The 18,732-nt window shown below is 38.1% G+C and overlaps 1 protein-coding gene across 7 annotated transcripts in view; it reads right to left on the bottom strand.

The window, feature by feature from the left end:
• Nucleotides 1-933: 933 nt before the first annotated feature.
• Nucleotides 934-18,732, bottom strand: part of kitlga (kit ligand a) — a 104,693-nt gene continuing 86,894 nt past the window's right edge. For 3 of the 7 annotated variants that reach the window (XM_076302586.1, XM_076302574.1, XM_076302592.1), the window contains 9 exons: nt 16,494-16,601; nt 16,124-16,180; nt 7,303-7,458; nt 6,882-7,062; nt 4,653-4,703; nt 3,397-3,494; nt 3,183-3,295; nt 1,989-2,055; nt 1,523-1,883 (listed from right to left, as the gene is read on the bottom strand). In XM_076302586.1, the coding sequence (XP_076158701.1) occupies nt 2,016-2,055; nt 3,183-3,295; nt 3,397-3,494; nt 4,653-4,703; nt 6,882-7,062; nt 7,303-7,458; nt 16,124-16,180; nt 16,494-16,595 (798 nt within the window). In that variant the 5' untranslated portion in view covers nt 16,596-16,601 and the 3' untranslated portion in view covers nt 1,523-1,883; nt 1,989-2,015. Of the gene's footprint in view, nt 1,884-1,988; nt 2,056-3,182; nt 3,296-3,396; nt 3,495-4,652; nt 4,704-6,881; nt 7,063-7,302; nt 7,459-16,123; nt 16,181-16,493; nt 16,602-18,732 lie in introns of all 7 variants that reach the window. The other 4 variants (XM_076302597.1, XM_076302602.1, XM_076302578.1 and 1 more) reach the window with 4 other exon arrangements.

Below are 18,732 nucleotides of genomic sequence, written 5' to 3'. Positions count from 1 at the left end.
TACCACAGCATAGAAGAGGACACTGGCGCTCCTCAGATGGACGACGTCTGGCTCTGCCACCTAGCTAAGGGCCATCCAAACTTTTCTCATCTGTTGTTCCCCGTTGATGGAATGCACTACCAGTTCCTACCAGAGCAGATGCGTCCCTCTCTACCTTCAAAAATACTACCTACAACTCCACATGCCAATTCTACCACCTGTCTAGAACTGACACTTGACTGTATGGAAGTAGCACTTACTGCTGCACTAACTTCAGCCTCTAAACGCCACCTCCGTCAAAAATGAGATAACAATGGTGAGTGAATTCTCTCCACACATAGTATAATCAAATATTTCCGCTTCAAAACCTGCTAAATACCACTTTCTTCCTGGTCTGAAATATTGATTTGTAGGCAAAAACCTACAGGAGCCTGATAGAAAATGCTCAATGCAAATGATCAGATGGATTTAGAGGGTTTTGCATCTGAACTTTTCATTTGTTCTTCACTGATTCATTAACCATTGTACATTGTGACTACAGTATAATCATTTTGGCTCTAGAAGCATTCTGATTTCATAAACATTTAAACACGCAGGGTAATCAATTACAAAGACTTAATGTCAAACAGTCCAACATAGGTGCAGACCATAAATCTGATCTTAAGACTAACCATAAAAGGCCAGCAAGTTGGATGCCTGATATTACTTAATCATTTTGATATTTATGGTGATTAGGTGACTGTTTCTGATGTGTGCTTTGTAGACTACCAATAACTTTTATTTTCAAACCCTTGCTTTGCAAATACAAAAGTAGCTGCACTGTCTATCATTGGAAGTAAAAGACACAAGTCAATGAATGTATGAGTAAGATCAACACATCTACTGTATTCACAGAATATAGTGGAACTAAATAAACAATACATATGTATATATGTAAATGAGACATACATACAATTTATTGTAAAGTGTCATAGCATTGTAATGACTTTAATCATTCTTGCTTGATATTCCCACATCCACATTGTTCATTTATAACAGTTAATTTTACATAGTAAATAGGAATGCATCTTTATTTCATCACACTATACTGCACACAGTGCACACACTGCACACAGTGATTTCACTCACATCTATTTTTCAATCAAGAAAGTCCTTTTGTGTATTTTTTTTCTTTCATAAAATCACCACCGTGGACCATAGTGAAGAATGTACATGTAATTTAGAGAAACACAAGGAGAACATGGATGTAGATTTTGATTAAATATATCAAAAGGTTCATGGCACAAGTTTGCAGTTTTACTACTACAAATACCAACTGCCATTAAAAATGCACATATAACCAGCAAATTGTCTAGACAAACAAATAAATAAAATCCACATTGCTTGCTTAGTGATTCAACATGATACACAGAACAGATGAAATATTTCAATATTTCATAGCAATATTCCATTGTTATCCATGCATAACCCAGTTTAAAATAAGGTATTACATTAAAGATGGCGATTAAGACCAGTGCATGTGGAGGTAGTCATTTATACTTACTCCTTAAAGAAAAAATGATTGTAGCCCTTCCAGAGTATTTTCTTCTGAGGTCTTCCAAATGAATGCTTACATAATGAGCATCTTTGCTTTTAACCATAACTCTCTCAGTATCTTTCAGGTGACTACATAGATTCCTCCAAGAGAAAAAAATGACATCATCCAGTCAGGGGAAAAACTTGGCTGCTTAGTGAATATGTCAAGATCAAATCTGTAGATAATTGTGTCATGTCAGCTTGCAGTGCACACACATGCTCCTGCAGTGTTGTAGCAGCAGTATTTATAGGATCAGAAATGAGTCCAGAATGACATTCCTAAAAATGTAACCATCAACTGCTCTCCCAATCTGCCTTTGGACAATGATCTGTAATTATTAAATTAGTATAGCGTAAGTGTGGGTTAATATGCATAATAGACAACAAAACACACTGTTATCTATACCTTATATGATATATTTCTTAAATCTTACCATATATACCAAGATTCTGTGACTGAATTATACCTCCTCAGTAATTTCAATGACGTTCAAACATTTTCTGTAACAAAATAAAAACAAATATTCAATTACAAAGAGATCTATGTGTACATAAATCTTGCATATTGCACTTAAACTTCACATTCACTGTTCAAAAAGCACATACTCTAGTGCAAGGGTGGCCAAACTTTTTGACTCAAGGGCCACATTGGGTCTTGAGAATTGGCCGGCGGGCCACACACAAAAAATGCAGCTTGGGTTTAAATGGCATCGGCACATGCAGTTCAACATCACGTGTCCTTAAGTCCTCTAATATTTCCTCATCACATCCATGATTAATGAATGCAGCAACTTTTTGCGGTCTGTACTGTAAAGCGCCTCCTGACCTATCCAAACACCTGAAGCGCATCTTTAGTATGCCGAACGTTTGGAGATGGCAGACATCTATCACAGCCTGACGGGTCAAGCGTAGCTTACGCCTACATTCCTCCTCACTGAGGGAGAGATAGATCTGTCTGGGCCGGCAGACCATCTCCCTCCCACGTCTAATTCTCTATCCCAAGACGTACTCCATCTCACTGTGCAATTGAAAAATTATGAGCCTGGATTGGCACACGCCACATTATTGCCAAGCATGCACCCTTAAAGTAGCATCTGAATAACGCGCCACTGACTTTAGACTAGGTTTTTCCTGGTCTGTGGCGGAATTGTTTTCTGATACTGCAAAATAGCACCAGGGAACGTTTGCGCCGGAACACGCCTCCTTTTTTCGCTGAACCACCCCCGGGAGTGCAAGTTCATTCCCTAATTTACCGACGCGCGTCTATAAGGAGGGAAAAGCCCGCTGTGCATTGGATGCAAAATAGGAATGTTACAAGCGCCAGTGTACAAAGTCAATTGCACTTGAGTGCAAGACATAGAGCCCTGAGACTGACTGTCCGATTCGGTGGCAGCTACTTTGGAGCGGTCGTTCTCTCTCCAAACTAGTTTTGTCAACATGTCGAATTTAATTTCGCCATAGCAAAAATATATTTTCTTCATGTGTGGCCCTAATGCTCCATTGTACGTAACAGCTGAAATAATCACGTGGATATTGTAATGCTGTTGTAAGAAATTAGCGTTTAGGTGTAAGGTTAATGTATTCAGTTGAATTTGGCATAGTCAAAATTAAATGTATAAATATCTTACTTTTCCTCAAGGGCTTCAGTTTCTAATTGGGGTGAGCTGCCATCCACTCCTTTGGTGACATCATGTGATGATGCTTTTTTGTCTGTCAGTGCAACATGTCTTCTAGATTTGATCTGTCAATAAAGTAATAATTTCATGACGACTTAAAAATGTCACATCAAAGAACACGCACTGACAACTCTGCTACAGAATATCGAAAATTAGAGGACCTTACCTTCCATGCAAATAGAAGCAAAATGGCAATGACTGGAATGAGTAGAAGTGACAGAAGGCTTTTTTCTATGTTTTCTGGAAGGACCCATGGAATCTTTTCTGTGTATAAAAATAAAGGACATGATAAGAGGAAGAAACATGCAATAACTATTGCTCTGGCTGCTTAAAACAGATCTATGGCATTACATAACCAATTATACATAACCAATTATAGAAGTAACTACAGAAGTAGCACTGTATTGTTCTTAATAGGCATCATTCTAGGGGAAAAAACGTAAGAGCCGCTTTTAAGCCAATACACTTTTTATCACATTCCACCAACATCTCCATTACTCTAACTATCCATTGTGTGTGTGTGTTGGTACACAACCATGATTCTGTAAATGGGACACAAAAACAGGGGTGCAGCCAGTTACAAAACAGCAATTCACGCCAAACAACAGCTGGCGCTAGTGTACAGGCAAAACTAGCACTTTGTCAAGAGCACTGAAGGGAGAGATGCATTTCTTTTCTCATCTTTCCATCTTGAAACACCATTGCAACTACACTGACTACCATATTGAAACATTTACAAACATTCTTACAACTACCTTATCAACAACTTTCACTGTGGGAGCACTATTTCTTAATATATAACCACCTCTTTATTTTTTATTTTTTATTTAATCCATATCAAACGGTTGAAGCTGCATTAGCTGCGTTAGAAGAAAAAGAAGCCTAGGAAGAACAGTACAGTGCATTTTCATGCACTGTAATAAGAAGAAGACTTCGGATAATAGAACAGTGCATTTTCATGCACTGTAATAACAGGCAGGTTGTGACAGGCAGGTTGAGAGTTTTCTGACACGTATAGCCTACATTGCTGGCACTAACATACAACTGACCCCAACTGTTGGCAGTCTCAGAATTCGTGAACATCCCCATGCAAATAAATACATTGTATACATATTACATAGGCCTACACGGAAATGAAATGTTTCATGTCTTCTTAATTTGCATTAAAGATGAATGTTCATCTGTTCAAAATGTAATAGGGCCTACCGTTAAGAATTAGGCCTGTTGATTGCTTTTTTTTCACGATTAACAACCCCCCCCCCCTTTTTCTGTTTTTTGGACAAATCACACCCTGGGAATAAGGGCTAAAAGTTTGATAGCAGTGCCAAGATCCTCTTGTTGATCTCCTTTGATGTAATATTTCAGTATAATAAACCCATATTTACCAATTATTCATGTTATGTGAATGAACTGGTTTAATACCTTTATCTTTTAGTTGACCTGTTCCTGCAGAAGGTGGACTAACAGATCCTGCTGACAAAAATGAAAGAGTATAGGTGTGGGGGTAGAGAGAGGAGAGTTAAGTTAATGCCCTAAGAAAATGACTCCATGTAAGACATTTAAAACTCTGGCACAGCTTGCTGGTACATCTCACTTATGAAGACAATGAACCACATTCTAACAAAGGTCATTCTGTGCTTAGAAGCATCTGGGGACTGAGCCGCAAAAAAAACCCCATATTAACAGCATTGGCTCATTTCTACCTTTTTCGATCTTTGTTGGAAAATGCCACTTTAAAATCACTACTATTATTAAAGCCAAGTATACAAATAGCCAGAAAATCACTATGCAAAATAATATTCCTCATCCTTGACAAGCTGGAGGCTCACAGGGCCAGATGTACTAACGCTTTTGCGACCACTTCAGGCATATTTGTTCAGGCATATTTGTTTCACAACGTGCGCGTAAAATCATGGCGAGGTATGTACAAACAGGCCGCACTGAGGTAAAGGCGCAGACTGCCTGTCGCTGGAGTTAAAAAAAAAAAAGCAAATTGCGCTTTTCCGTGTCATGCATATGCATTCATGGGAGGGTCAAGGGGAAAGTGGGTGTTTAACGTAAAGAGATGGGAGATGAAGCATAAAGAGTGCCTAATGAAGTATTCCGCGGTATGTACCAAAACTGCCTGTGAAAGCGCACGTCTATTCTGCGCCTAAATATTTCCGCCTTGTAAAAGTAGGTGCTAATCCAAATTGCGGTTAAATGCGTCAATAAGAAAACCTTTCAACGACAACAGAATCGCTATTTAGATAGATAGATAGATAGATAGATAGTGTGGCATCCCGAGGGGACATGTCGTGGACGGACGGTACATTCCCGTAGAAGGAGGTCATGGAAGTCCCAAGATGGCCGCCTTCGTAGAAACTACATCTCCCATAATGCAATGGGAGGAGTGCAGGTGTTTGGGATTAATCATCAAGGCAGAAGGGAGGCCAACAAAAGGTGTGCTTGGTGGAAGACAAAGAAGCACACGGAGGAAGCTTTGGGAACTCAGCTCCAAGAAAGATACGTTTGTGGACTGGAAAGCTGGAACTTGAGTTTTGGACCTTGGACTTTTGAGTTTGGATTTATCTGGAGGACTTAAATGAATGTCAACTGTTGTTGAGACGGAGCTATAAAAGTTTTGGTTGAGTATTTTTCTGACCCTTCCTGAGTTACTGTAAAGAGTGAATTGTAGCAAAATAAAAGCTCCAATCTTCTGTTAACACAGTTTGTTCTTGTCCTAATATTGCCCACATGGCCTCAGAACTCAGAAAACCCCTCACAACACTACAATAGATAGATACTTTATTGATCTCCAGGGGAAATTCAAGATTCAATTTAGAGCAGCAGTTTTGCGTCTTGTACTATATCAAAAGCAATCTTAACTTCCATTGGCCTTTCAAATGTCTTACTTTCACTTTCAAGTCATCCACTTAAATTTGCTAGATTTGACCAATCTTCCATAGCCTACAACTACGCGCATAAGTAGTTTGAGTAGAACTGCTGATCTTCATTATCTCCCTGCTGTTGACATCTTATCATGTATTGCATTATTTCATGATTGCTAAACGTTTGATTCTTTTTAATGTTGTCATCAGTTAACTTCATTCAACTGCGCTTGTACAGTATGTAGGTTATGCCGTTCAGTTGTGGACGTTTTACGGTACGGGGTGGAGAAAGGCGGAGAAAGGCGCAGATTACCAGATGAAGTGAAAGTTTGATAAATACCACGTTCGATATCTGCGTTTTTTGGCGCTGATAACGCTACGTTCGCAAATGTATGTACATCTGGCCCACAGTATGTTACAACTACTTCTGAGCCTACATCAAAGTACAGGTGAAATATAAGAATTTACAGGATTTGTATTTGGAAAGGCTCTAATTATTCAGAAAATATATTTTGGAGCTGTCTCTATGCAGAAAAATGTCTCCATTCTATTTCATTGGGCAAAAAAGACTGATAGAAATGTGGTCTTCTGTAAGCTAGTGCTTTAAATGTCAATGCATGTGTTTACTACTGAACCAAGATAACTGTAGCACATACAAAAGATGTTTAACATCAGTGACTTAAACAAGTTAAAACGTGTTTGGCACAGGCCATGACTATATGAACTTTCACAACTGATCAAGGAAAATAAGTGAATGGCTAATGAAATGATGCATTAGTACCTTTTGTGGCATATGAAGTTGTTGTGGTACCTTCTAATGTTGGGCAGGGTGGGGATTCACAATCTTCATCTTCTCTGGAAGAATTGGCCATTTTAAAGAAATATTCAACAAAATCAAAATAATCCCCTGTCGGCCACTTTTCTTCCCTGTAGTGGCACTGAAATTCCAGCATTGTATCATCCTTCAGAGAAATGGACAGGACAGCATTTTAACATATTACGTTGTAACTAGGAATATATCAATCCAATCTCTTAATAAGCTTGACTAAATTAAGTGTAGTTACATTGTGATAACACTTTTTCTGCTAATTAAGAGTCCAACTGAGTTCAAGTATGAGGATGTTGAGAGAATCCATTAGTCAGAGCGACTATTTGCCCTTTGTCTCCGAATCCTAAATGTGTAGCCACTTAGAAGTACTCACCAAGACATTGCCAATGTGATACCGCATCTCTCGTAGGATCTGTATAAATGTGTTTATATGGTCTCTGTTTGAAGAAATATTTCCAAATTTGCGGGCCAAGACTTTTAAACTTTCTTCCAAGTGAAATACATTTAGTCTCACCCAGCACAAACCACTCTGTGTGAATTAGCACAATGTAAGGCACGTTTGTAAATCAAATATATGCATCATGGAATATATATTTACACAAAAACAGAATACCTAGAATAGTCAATAATCATTTGTATTCCTACAGTGCAACTGGAAAGTTTTCAGACCCTTTTAATTTTTCCACATTTTGTTTCAGACTCATCTTAAAATGGAGAAATGCAGAACATTGTATCCTTCCCCAGATCTGTGTGTTCACAAAACCCTGTCTCGCAGGTCTACGGACAATTCTCTCTACCCTTGTGGCTTGGTTTTCACTCTGACATACACCATCAACTGTGAGACCTTATATAAAGAGATGTGTGACTCTCCTATTGTCCAGTGAATTCATTTAGGCACAGGTGGACTCTAATCAAGTTGTAGGACAACTGATAGAAGTAGGATGCACCAGAGCTCAATTGCAAGCATCATAACAAAGGGTCTGAATACTTGTGGATGGAAATGGAAATGGAATATTTCAGTCTTTTATTTGTTATAAATTTATGAAACACTCCAAATACCTGCTTTTTTGTCATGTGTTGAGAAACAAAAATAATTGAATCCACTTTAAGATGAGTCTGAAAAATAACAAAATATGTAAAACTTGAAAGGGTCTGAAAACTCTCCGGTTGCACTGTACTTCCTATAGTGGCCATTGCCCAGTAGAGCGTTATTCCTATAAATATTGTTCTAGGTTGCATTTGCCAGTTTGAAAGTACCAACAAAGGCTCAAAAGTTACACCTTTTTGAAAGGGCTTCTCCCTTCATCAGTGTTGGTCGATTCTATAATAAACTATTTTACATGTAGGTTGAATTTACTTGAAGTAAATAAACACAGTAAAATATTTTTAAAATTGAAACTGATTGCTGGAAGATAATGTGTTGAAGGCTTTTAACTTAATTAATGTGGACAATTATGTAAATTGACATGTAATATACACTACTGTTCAAAAGTGTGGAATCACTGAAAGAAAATAAAACTAATGTTATCCATTAAATAAAGTACAAAATGTGATGAATTTGGATCAAATCAAGTATCAATTTAGTCCAGTCATACATGCTATGTTGTAATGGCAAAGCTCTCCTATATAAGGTGCTTGATTATTTTGGAATAGGCAGTTACTTCCTCATGATTCAAAGGGCTTCTATTAATGACCAACAATATGGTATCAAACTAGTTTTCTCTCCCTCCAGACGCACACAGGAAAGGAGAGAATATAATAGATTAGATTAGATTGTCATTGTGCACAAGTACAAGTACAAGTACAAAGACAATGTGTAAAAGGACAAAATAAAATAGGAAACAAAATAGTTTATCATGTTTCCTGTCCAACTAGAAGGGCAAACACACAGAACAAGGATGAGTACGGAGCTAACTGAATCCCACTCTTTAAATCAGATTATCAGTAAATCTGCCATTTTCTTGTACTTATATATGAAGGCTTGTACAAAAAGCTCAGAGGAGGTGATAGTTAAATGTTTGTCAGGGATAGCACTAGCCAGGGATGATTTTTTTTAAATATCAAGTACCCTAATGTTAAGTGTATCAAAATAAACTATAAACTACAGTAGCCACACCATGTATCAAAATAAAATACTGTGTCCCTTTGCAGACTGCAAGGAACATTCAATTTTTGGAGAACACATACATTTTAAAAAACATCTTCAAAATATAACCCCAAAAAACTCGAAAATACCAGTTAATCTCACCCCCCCCCCCCTCCCAATTCTGTTGCAGAGAGAGAAAAACCTAGAGTGTATGAGAGATTCACAATTTTGTCCTCTACTAAGTATCACCTTTGATACTGAGTAGAGGACAATGCTCTTTAAAATGGTATACATCATAGTTAATACCTTTGAGGGTAACACACATAGTTTAAAACAATACCTTCAAAATTCAACCTCAAAAAACACGAAAGTATCAAGTTGTCAAGATATCTCATATCTCATTTGTTATCTAATTTCTGTTGTAGACATAGTGTTTGAGAAAGAGACAATGTTGTGTTCTCAGTAAAAAAAAAAAACAGAATCACTTTATCACCTTTGGTTCAGAAGTTTACTCATATCTGCAAGTCGCAGTAATGACTAGAATAACGACCATGGCAGCCTTGACAGGGACAACAAGGAGGCGGACATACCCCCCCCCCCCGCACTACCCTTTCCCTTTCCCATCCATAGTGTCTATTTATTTACAAATGTACATACTGTAATTACACTTATACATAGCCATATACTGCTCTTCATCCTGCACATACACTTATTCTTAATACTATTATAATGTTACTGTCTCTGCACTACAATGGTACTGTTACCACACTGCACATAGCTGTACATACTGTACATATCTGTTTATATGGTTCATTCTAAATATTCATATTTATTCAGTTTTTCTGTAATATATTCTGTTAATACACTGCATCTATATTGTTTTTTTTACTAATGGCACTGCCACTACATTGCACATACTGTATCTGTACATGTTGTTCATACATTGTTCATATTGCATAGCCATATTTATTTTGCTCTTATAAGGTTACTGCTAATATACTGCACATACTTATATTTAATTTATACTACTCTAAACCACCTTCTGAAAACAACTGTATACTACTGTCTATATGCACTATATCTTTTGTCCTGTCTATGCACCACCTACTTTGTATATCACATTGCACTTTTTTTGCACTTCTGGTTAGACACAAACTGCATTTCGTTGTCTGTACTTGTACTCTAGCCTGGCCTCGGCCTGCCTATGTACTTCCGGTCGATTTCTTTTCCCTACAGTACTCCGTCTGGAATAGGTTGATTCGTACTCGTTTACTTCGGAGGTTGGGCAGCTAAACCAACCAGCGAACAGAGAGCGTCCCTGAGAGCGATTACGTTACCCAGGCATGGTGTTTCAATTACTATGTCCCCGCCCCCGAAGCAGATCGCTTGGAATACATCAACGTAGGGAGCGAAAAAGGGCTTATACTTATGAAATCTTTGAGCAAATGTGAATAAAAGGTGCAAATAAGGTTGGTGTGAGTTATTTCAGCTCTTTCTAGTTTAGCCTATTAACAGGAGTGTCACGAACGAAGTCACAGTGGAGTAGGATGTTATATTGTCAGCTAAACTTTAGTCATAGATTTTGTCACTTGAAATAGGCTACGACGTACCCGAGTCAAACTTTAGTTTAGTAGGCTACATGGTCGCGTCAAAATCGTTATTTTTCAAACACTAAGAAGGCTCGACATAACTTAAAACTTTGATCGAAGCATCATCAGTGTCTCTACATTAGGATTAGGGTTTAGTCAAATTCAAAAAGTCAAAGTCAAAGTCTGCTTTATTGTCAATTTCTTCACATGCCAAGACATACAAAGAGATCGAAATTACATTTCTCGCTATCCCACGGTGGAGACAAGACATATTCTACCAATTTAAGTCCACAGACAAACATAACATTCAAGTAAATAATAAAAAAAGTAAATAAGAAGGCACATACAGTGAAGAAATAAGAGCAGCAAAATTGGGTTGAAATTGTGCAATTGTGCATAGACAGTCAATATAATAGTGCAAAGTCAGGCCAATAAATGGCTGAGGTAGTTCTGTTTGATCTAAGTAAGCAGGTGGCATAGTGTTGCAAGTTATGTAAGAGCAGCAGAAATGTGTTGTGTTTTCAGGACAACAGGACAACAACAACAAGTTGCAAAGTGTGCAAAGTGTGCAAGTGTACAAGTGGAGTAGTGCAAGTGGAGTAGTGCAAGGCAGCCATTGTGGGTCCAAAGTCCAGGATGTTATGTAGCTGAGGGAGGAGGGGGGAGAGGGGGGAGATAGTTCAGCATCCTAACAGCCTGGTGTATGAAGCTGTTGGTGAGTCTGGTGGTGCGGGAGCGCAGGCTTCTGTACCTCTTCCCAGAGGGCAGTAGATCAAACATGTGTCATAACAGTGTCATGTGTTCATGACAGTGTCATGTCACACTTATGTTGATACTGTCAAGTAAAGTGTTACCGAATTTTTATTTGACCCAAAAATACAAAGATATAATGGTCATAAGGTGTTTTACCATCTAAGCAAGATGCATACTTAAATATGGGATGTCTTACTATATATACTCTGACTGTTGATTAAGTGGACAGTGTTTGGGAGCAACTGCTATTCTCTCCCTACAAGACATGCCATAAATCTGCAAATAAATCTGCCCTAAAACTGTCAACAGACTATGCTGACCTGCCTGTTACATCTCATAGCCTAAATGTGGGCTTTAAAGTAAAATAACTGCAACCCAATGCAAAGCTCAAGTTGACTCAACAATTGCGGAACCTTTTGAGCAAACCACATAACCGGTTCCATGTGTACAGACTGGATGATAATGCTAATTTGCCTACTGATAATTAAAGTTCTCAAGAAAAATAAGTTGCCCAATATCAAAGGGGGTGTGCTAGAACAACAATACTCATTGCCCAGCAACATTCCTCAGAAAGGTGCCTTGTGTATCATCAGATTTGGAGGACACATCAAAGTCAAAGTCGTTCCAAAGTTCTACCAAAAACAGGCAAACCTATAAGTGTGGATGAGCAAGTGAAATGGGCAAATGAGCAAATGGCTGAGTGAGTGGATTTGGTGTGAGGGAGGGAGTGTAGCATATTGTGTGTGTGAGCAACCTACACATTACTCATCTTGCACTGGATCATCTTCCTGAATCTAAATATTCTGGTCACAAGTCTGGGCAAATGACTAAGTCAGCACCAGTCAGAGTCTACATTCATTGTTTTGCACTTTTATGGTCATCACATCACTAAAAGTATTGTTTTTTAATAAAAACATTTGGCAGTTTTTTAAACTACAAAAATACACACCAGTAAATATGTTGATACAAAATATGCAGCCATTTATTTATGTCCAGCTCAAAAAAAATCAGATTATATAACGCTACACAGCTGCTCTGAAATCTTTGGTCGGTGAAGTACTATATTTTTAATGTTCCGTTCTAAGGACTATGCAGACCAGCTATGTGGAATTCTGCAGCACCTATTTAAGATCAGTCTGTGTCAGGAGGTGTTCCAGTGCTGTGGAAGACATCCTGCTTTGTTCCGGTACCTTAGAAGTCTTCTCCATCTGTCCTCAATGACTATAGACCAGTGGCATTAACATCACACTGCATGACAGTCCTGGGGAGATTGATGCTGGCCCATCTCAGACCTCAGATGACCACATATATGGACCCACTGCAATAGTGGCCTACCACCCTCAGGTTGGTGTTGAGGATGTCATCATCTACTTTCTTCTGCGAGCCCACACTCACCTGGATGAAGCTGGCATTTCAGTGTTAATAATGTTCTTTGACTTCTCCCGTGCAGGTGAACACCTCCATGGAGCATTGACTACCTAACGGACAGACCAGAGGATGTGTGTCTGAACAGGTGATCAGCAACAGAGGAGCACCGCAGGGGACTGTATTCTCACATTTCCTCTTTACACCATACACTTCAGACTTTCAGCACAACTCAGTGCTGGGATGTGTTTAGCTTAATTTACATTAACTTAACAGCTAAGGAGTCATTGGAATGGTTATATGACTTTTTCCGGGTTGAATGGTGGCCGTCTCGCTTCCCCCTTGCGTTTGTGAGCGGATAAACCAGCCTTGTAACTTTGGTCCAGTGAGCCACCGGCCTCAGAGTCAGAAAGTCTCGCGATGTAACAAATTGCTTTACGGCACCACACACACACACATACACGCCAGGCACTGGCTAGAACAAGGTAGCAATGGAGTTTGTCAAATATTAGTCATGGCAGAGCCGGCGAAAAGAAGCAGAAAGTGAGTAAACAGGGAGAGAGGAAACGGCAGACTGACCAAGCGAGGAGTGTTGTAAATACTTTGAAGCTGTAGGCGGAGCTCTGTAGAGAAAACTGCGAGCAAAAAGCGAAGAAATGTACAAAACTGTATAGGGTCCCTTTAAGGATGGGGAAGAGACTGAGTATAAAGAACTGGTGGACAGCTTTATGTGGGGTGTGGCCAAGACAAAGTTGAACACTGTTTCCATCATGGGGAAAGAGGTGGAGGTAGTGGAAAACTACAAATACCTGGGTGTATACCTTGACAACAAACTGGAAAGTGCAACACTGTGGCTGTCTACAGGATGGGAAACTATATTTCTTGAGGAAGCGTAGGTCCTTTAATGTGTGCAGCAGAATGTTGAATATGTGTTTCCAGTCTGTTGTTTCTACTGCAATTTTCCTTGCAGCCATCTGTTGGGGCAGCATCAATGCAAATGACAACAAATTAAACAAGCTGATTAAGAGACCTGGCTCTTGGTCCACTGACTGCACTACAGCCACCATTGCTCAAGTCACCGGATCCCATCCTTCCTTCAGTCACACCAGACTCCACCCTTGCCTCTGTTGGCATGAAGTACTTTGAGCAGTTAGTTAATTAAGCAATAAGCCCTGAGAGGCTGTAGGTAACCTACGGACTCGAGTGGCTTATTGCTTTAATAAAACTGTTCCTATAAATACCTGGCAAAGTTTCATAAAGTAAAGGTACAGCAACTAGAAATATAACGAGTTATTCCTAGATAATCACTCTTCCACCAAGAAATATATTTTTAGAAGATCATATTACATCCTTCCTGTGTTCTACATTAGACCCACTCCAGTTTGCCAACAGGCGAAAAATGGTCCATAGACGATGCAATAGCATTTGCTTTGAACACTGCTCTCTCTCACCTGGTTAAGAAAAACACCTATGTACGGATGCTCTTTATGGACTACAGCGCTGCTTGTAACACCATAGTTCCATCCAGGCTTATCTTGAAACTGAGAGACCTAAACATCAGTTCCTACCTCTGCAGTTGGATCCCTGGGTAACATAATCTCCTCCACTCTAACACTCCCCACAGGGATGCATGTTAAGTTCCCTGTTGTATCTGTTGTTCACTCATGACTGTATGGCAACTTAGACCTCAAACACCATCATTAAGTTTGACATTAGGTGCACCAGTGCAACCCAGGAAAAAATTAGTCGCACCCTTAAAACCCTTTTTACTCGCACGTGCATGCAACCAAATTGGACACACTCTAGAGCCCTGAGGAGGGATGTACAGTATATTAGGAGATTATGGAATAAGAATAAGAAACGTTACAAAATATTAATTTTAATTATGCTTATTTTTTTCCACCTGTTAATGTGGAATTTTTCATTTGTATGGGCTGAAATTCTAATGTAATAGCACCCACAAATAATGAACTTGCTGTCTTTATCAAAGAATCAAAAGTTGGTCGCGGCATACATTCTTACAGCTCTTGCTTGCTCTATTAGACATATATTCTGCCCTATAAAGCCAAAAGGCAGTGTCAAACTGAAAAAAAAGACTTTAAAGTTTTTGTTTTGTCTACACATACAGTGACTTGTTGCCCTGATGAAGAAATGTGTGTATATAAAAAATATTGTGCTCAAAGTTGACCTTTGACCTTTATTTGTCAGATACTGTACTCTGCCTTTGTATTATGTATTAAAAAATAAAGAGGAGTCGTGCAAAGGCAAAAGGCAGTAAGTGACATATAATCAATATTTGCTTACCACCATATAGAAGATCATTAACTGAACACCTTCATTAAAGTCTAAATCATGGCATTTGTTTTAGATGACACACAATTACTTAGACATTTAGTTGTTGCTATCCAGTGCTGGGAGTGCATTCAGTTGGAGTCAATGCGTAGACTAAAGAACTTCAATTTTGTGTCCAGCAAAACCAACAGGGTAACTGCAGATAGATGACACAAGAGTGTACAGTATGAATAAATACAACTATATCTGATAATTAAAAACAATAATTTATTTGAAAGAGAACGCAAAGATAGCAAATTAATGGATGGTTTAAAATTAATGTATGGAGATAAAAACAAGTGACCCATTCTTTAAATTGAGGTTTCTTATGACGGTGGGCATAACATAAGCAATGTTATTTCCATTGTTTTGGATGCAATAAACTTGACTTGAATTATGCTGTCACTCCTCCACAAGAAGTGAGAGCCAGAAAGCCTTTTTTATTGGGGGGCATAAGAGGACAAAGTTTTTTTTACAATGTCTTCTTTCTTTGTCTCCTCAATGCCCCAGTTACTGCCTTTTGCCTTTGCACGAAAACTTATTTTTAGTACATAATACAAAGGCAGAGTACAGTATCTGACAAATAAGGGTTAAAGGTCAACTTTAAGCACAAGATTATTTATATACATACATTTCTTCATCAGGGCAACAAGTCACCAGATTTTCATTGTTCTACCTATTAATACCTTTGTGTAGACAAAACAAAAAAAAACTTTGAAGTAATTTTTCTCTGTTTGACACTCTGGTCAGTTACTGCCTTTTGCCTTTGTAGGGCAGTATGGTTTTGGGAGTTACTGTGAACACAACCCTATATTTTTTTATAAATTCATATTTTCATATTTTTTCAAATATCCCAAAAATGACAATAACTAATTTTCGACCAAAAATGCAGTTACTGCCTTTTGCCTTTGTAGGGCAGTATTGATGTCTGTTATTTCAATTAAAAATTAGGCTCAATGATTCCAAACTTTTGAACAGTAGTGTATGTCCCCAAGGGTCTGAATGCCTGATTTAAGTATTCCATTTTAAGTGTTTACCAATTATCTTTTTATTATTGACAAATTACTCACCTCTTCCATTGGAATATATTTTACAGTGATCTTGTAATCTTTAGGTATGTTTTGCTTCTATTGATGAAATATAAAAAAGAATGGCATTTAATATGCATGGTATTCTTGACATAGGTCTATTTCTTTTTCTTCAATTCACAAAGGATCTGCACATTGTTAAATGCTAATGCACACACACACACACACACACACACACACACACACACACACACCACCACCACCACCAGGTGAAAAACCTTCCTACAACATTTCTTTATGTGTAGTAAGAACACTGAACCTTCAGTGGGTTCATGACAGATTTGTTCAGACAGCTTTTTGCACTCATAAAATGTCTACAGCAAAATTGAAATATGCAAAATAGATGACTTACCAATATAGATATTTTTTCAATATCATCAGTTATAGGGTTTCCAATTTCACTTGAATGGGCAACAACAGCAATGAACAACAATAAATGGAAACAGGTGTGCATCCAAATCTGAAAAAGAGACAATTTGCTATTAACAATAAAATACATATTTTTAGTTGGAGAAAGTGTGTGAACCTTTAATTTAACGGTGGGAAAAGGCATGGAATTTTGCACATTAGCTTTATTCTCAGACATCCTACAAGGGATTATAGAACCCAAACATGTAATAATTTCCTAACAATGTAATAATAATATCCTCTTAACTCAGTAATGTAATTATCGCTCAGAGACACAAAATACAATTTTCTGATTGGCTGACAGAGGGCGATTAATTTGGTATATTGGGACACCTATTAAGTAGATCTTGGTAAAAAAAAAGCTTAATCATTGTCTCATATCAATGCCATTTTGAATGGTAACTACAACAACCCTAGTAAACGATGGTTGAACCAACCAACAAGAAACAGGCTTTGGAACAGTGGTATCAACTGTAACCATGCTAACTACCCACCATCACTCAATACATTTACATGCACAGACTGGCCAAATCACGTTTTTATCTTTAAATTATGAATGAGGCAAAAGGTAATAAATACATTTGAAAAAATGGGAAATTATGACATCAATACAAAACCTGCTATAAATATCTCCATACTTAATACTGAAACAATACCTCCTCCAAGTGTGTTGAGTCATTTGTGTTGTATTTGGTGCACTTTTGTGGTGTGCAGGTCTATTCTGGGTTCGAAACTTCTAAACTTCCTACATGTTTATTATTTGTATAGTCAATAAATTAGTAGTTTGTGTTTGATTAAGTTCTTTATTGTTTGTTATTTTACATTGTGTGTTGTGTTTTGACAATAAATTACCTTTAAATAGCCAAACTAGGCTAGATTAAGGTCAGTATTCAAATTACTGCATGCAAATCACTAAAGGCAATGCAGAAGGGCCTAATTAGTAAAATAGTAGTTTGTGTTTGATTAAGTCCTTTATTGTTTGTTATTTTACATTGTGTGTTGTGTTTTGACAATAAATTACCTTTAAATAGCCAAATTAGGCTAGATTAAGGTCAGTATTCAAATTACTGCATGCAAATCACTAAAGGCTATGCAGAAGGGCCTAATCTTTAGGCCATTTGATGTAGGCTACCCTAGGCCTTTTTGTGTTTATGGGATTTCTTTGATAGTTGCAAAGGGGAAAAAGTGAAGATATCTGCCCACTCTCTTCTTTGCGTAGCCTAGAAATCTAGACGCACCCTAGCAAAATGTAATTTGCTGCCAGGGTAATCTAGCAACTCTCCGTTGGCTTGCGAGCTGGAAAAATTAAACTTCGATCAGGCCAATCACATAAAGAGTCGGTAGACGGGCTTAACATAATGATGAAAGAGTTGCCATGGTTTTGCATGAATTCCCTGCTACTTGAAAACAAAAAAGATTGATGTTGCTGTTGGCGAACAGCGTGACATGAGTTAATCTTTTTTTAAGTTGGCAAAAGTTTGAACAACTAGCCAACTAGCTCCGCTGGTGGGACAATGCATGGGACTCATGAGTTGTAGTGCAATCCTATTGCGTGCAGAGGGAATTTGAAAGACAACCGTTTATCGCGCCCCTCGGACTGAGCACTGTGAATGGTGAGTCCCCAGACCATACATCTTGATGTGAGTCTGGCTCGTCAGGCTATTCTTTGCTCCCAGTGTGATTTAATAAGTACAACGTTTCAAGTTAACGTTTCACTCAGGTCTTCGTCAGATACACCATTACCTGTTGCAATATATCTCTGTTTGGATTCCTACATTACATCTATTTCTTTGATAGTTACCATTATTTGCTACCACATAGCCTAATAAGCTGCTATTATGATTAGGACTCAGCCAACCAAAAAGTGTATCAGAAAAAATGTTCTTTACTTAAAATGAATGGTCTGAAATCTCTCAGGTTAATATATATTATGATTATGATATATCATTGCGCCCCCACCTGGCCAAGGAAGTAAATGTACCAGAAAATAACATGCAAAAACAAATAGCACACACATCAAATATGCACATTTCACAAACACCCTATTGTTTTTGTAAGGATTAATATTATTATTATTATTATTTATTATTATTCTACTTTTTTGCTTTCCTTTTTTTGAAGTGGTTAACATGGTCGAAAAGTCTTGAAACTTGGCACACACACCAAGGGCCCTATTTTAATGG

Source organism: Alosa pseudoharengus, unplaced genomic scaffold (genome assembly GCF_046254945.1).
Source record: "Alosa pseudoharengus isolate Yale_2024_CS ecotype anadromous, Long Island Sound unplaced genomic scaffold, YU_APseudo_1.1 YU_APseudo_1.1_scf_10, whole genome shotgun sequence".
Taxonomy (NCBI): Eukaryota; Metazoa; Chordata; class Actinopteri; order Clupeiformes; family Clupeidae; genus Alosa; species Alosa pseudoharengus.
The sequence above is the reverse complement of the archived record's forward strand: the minus strand, read 5'-3'. Positions and strand labels throughout refer to the sequence as shown.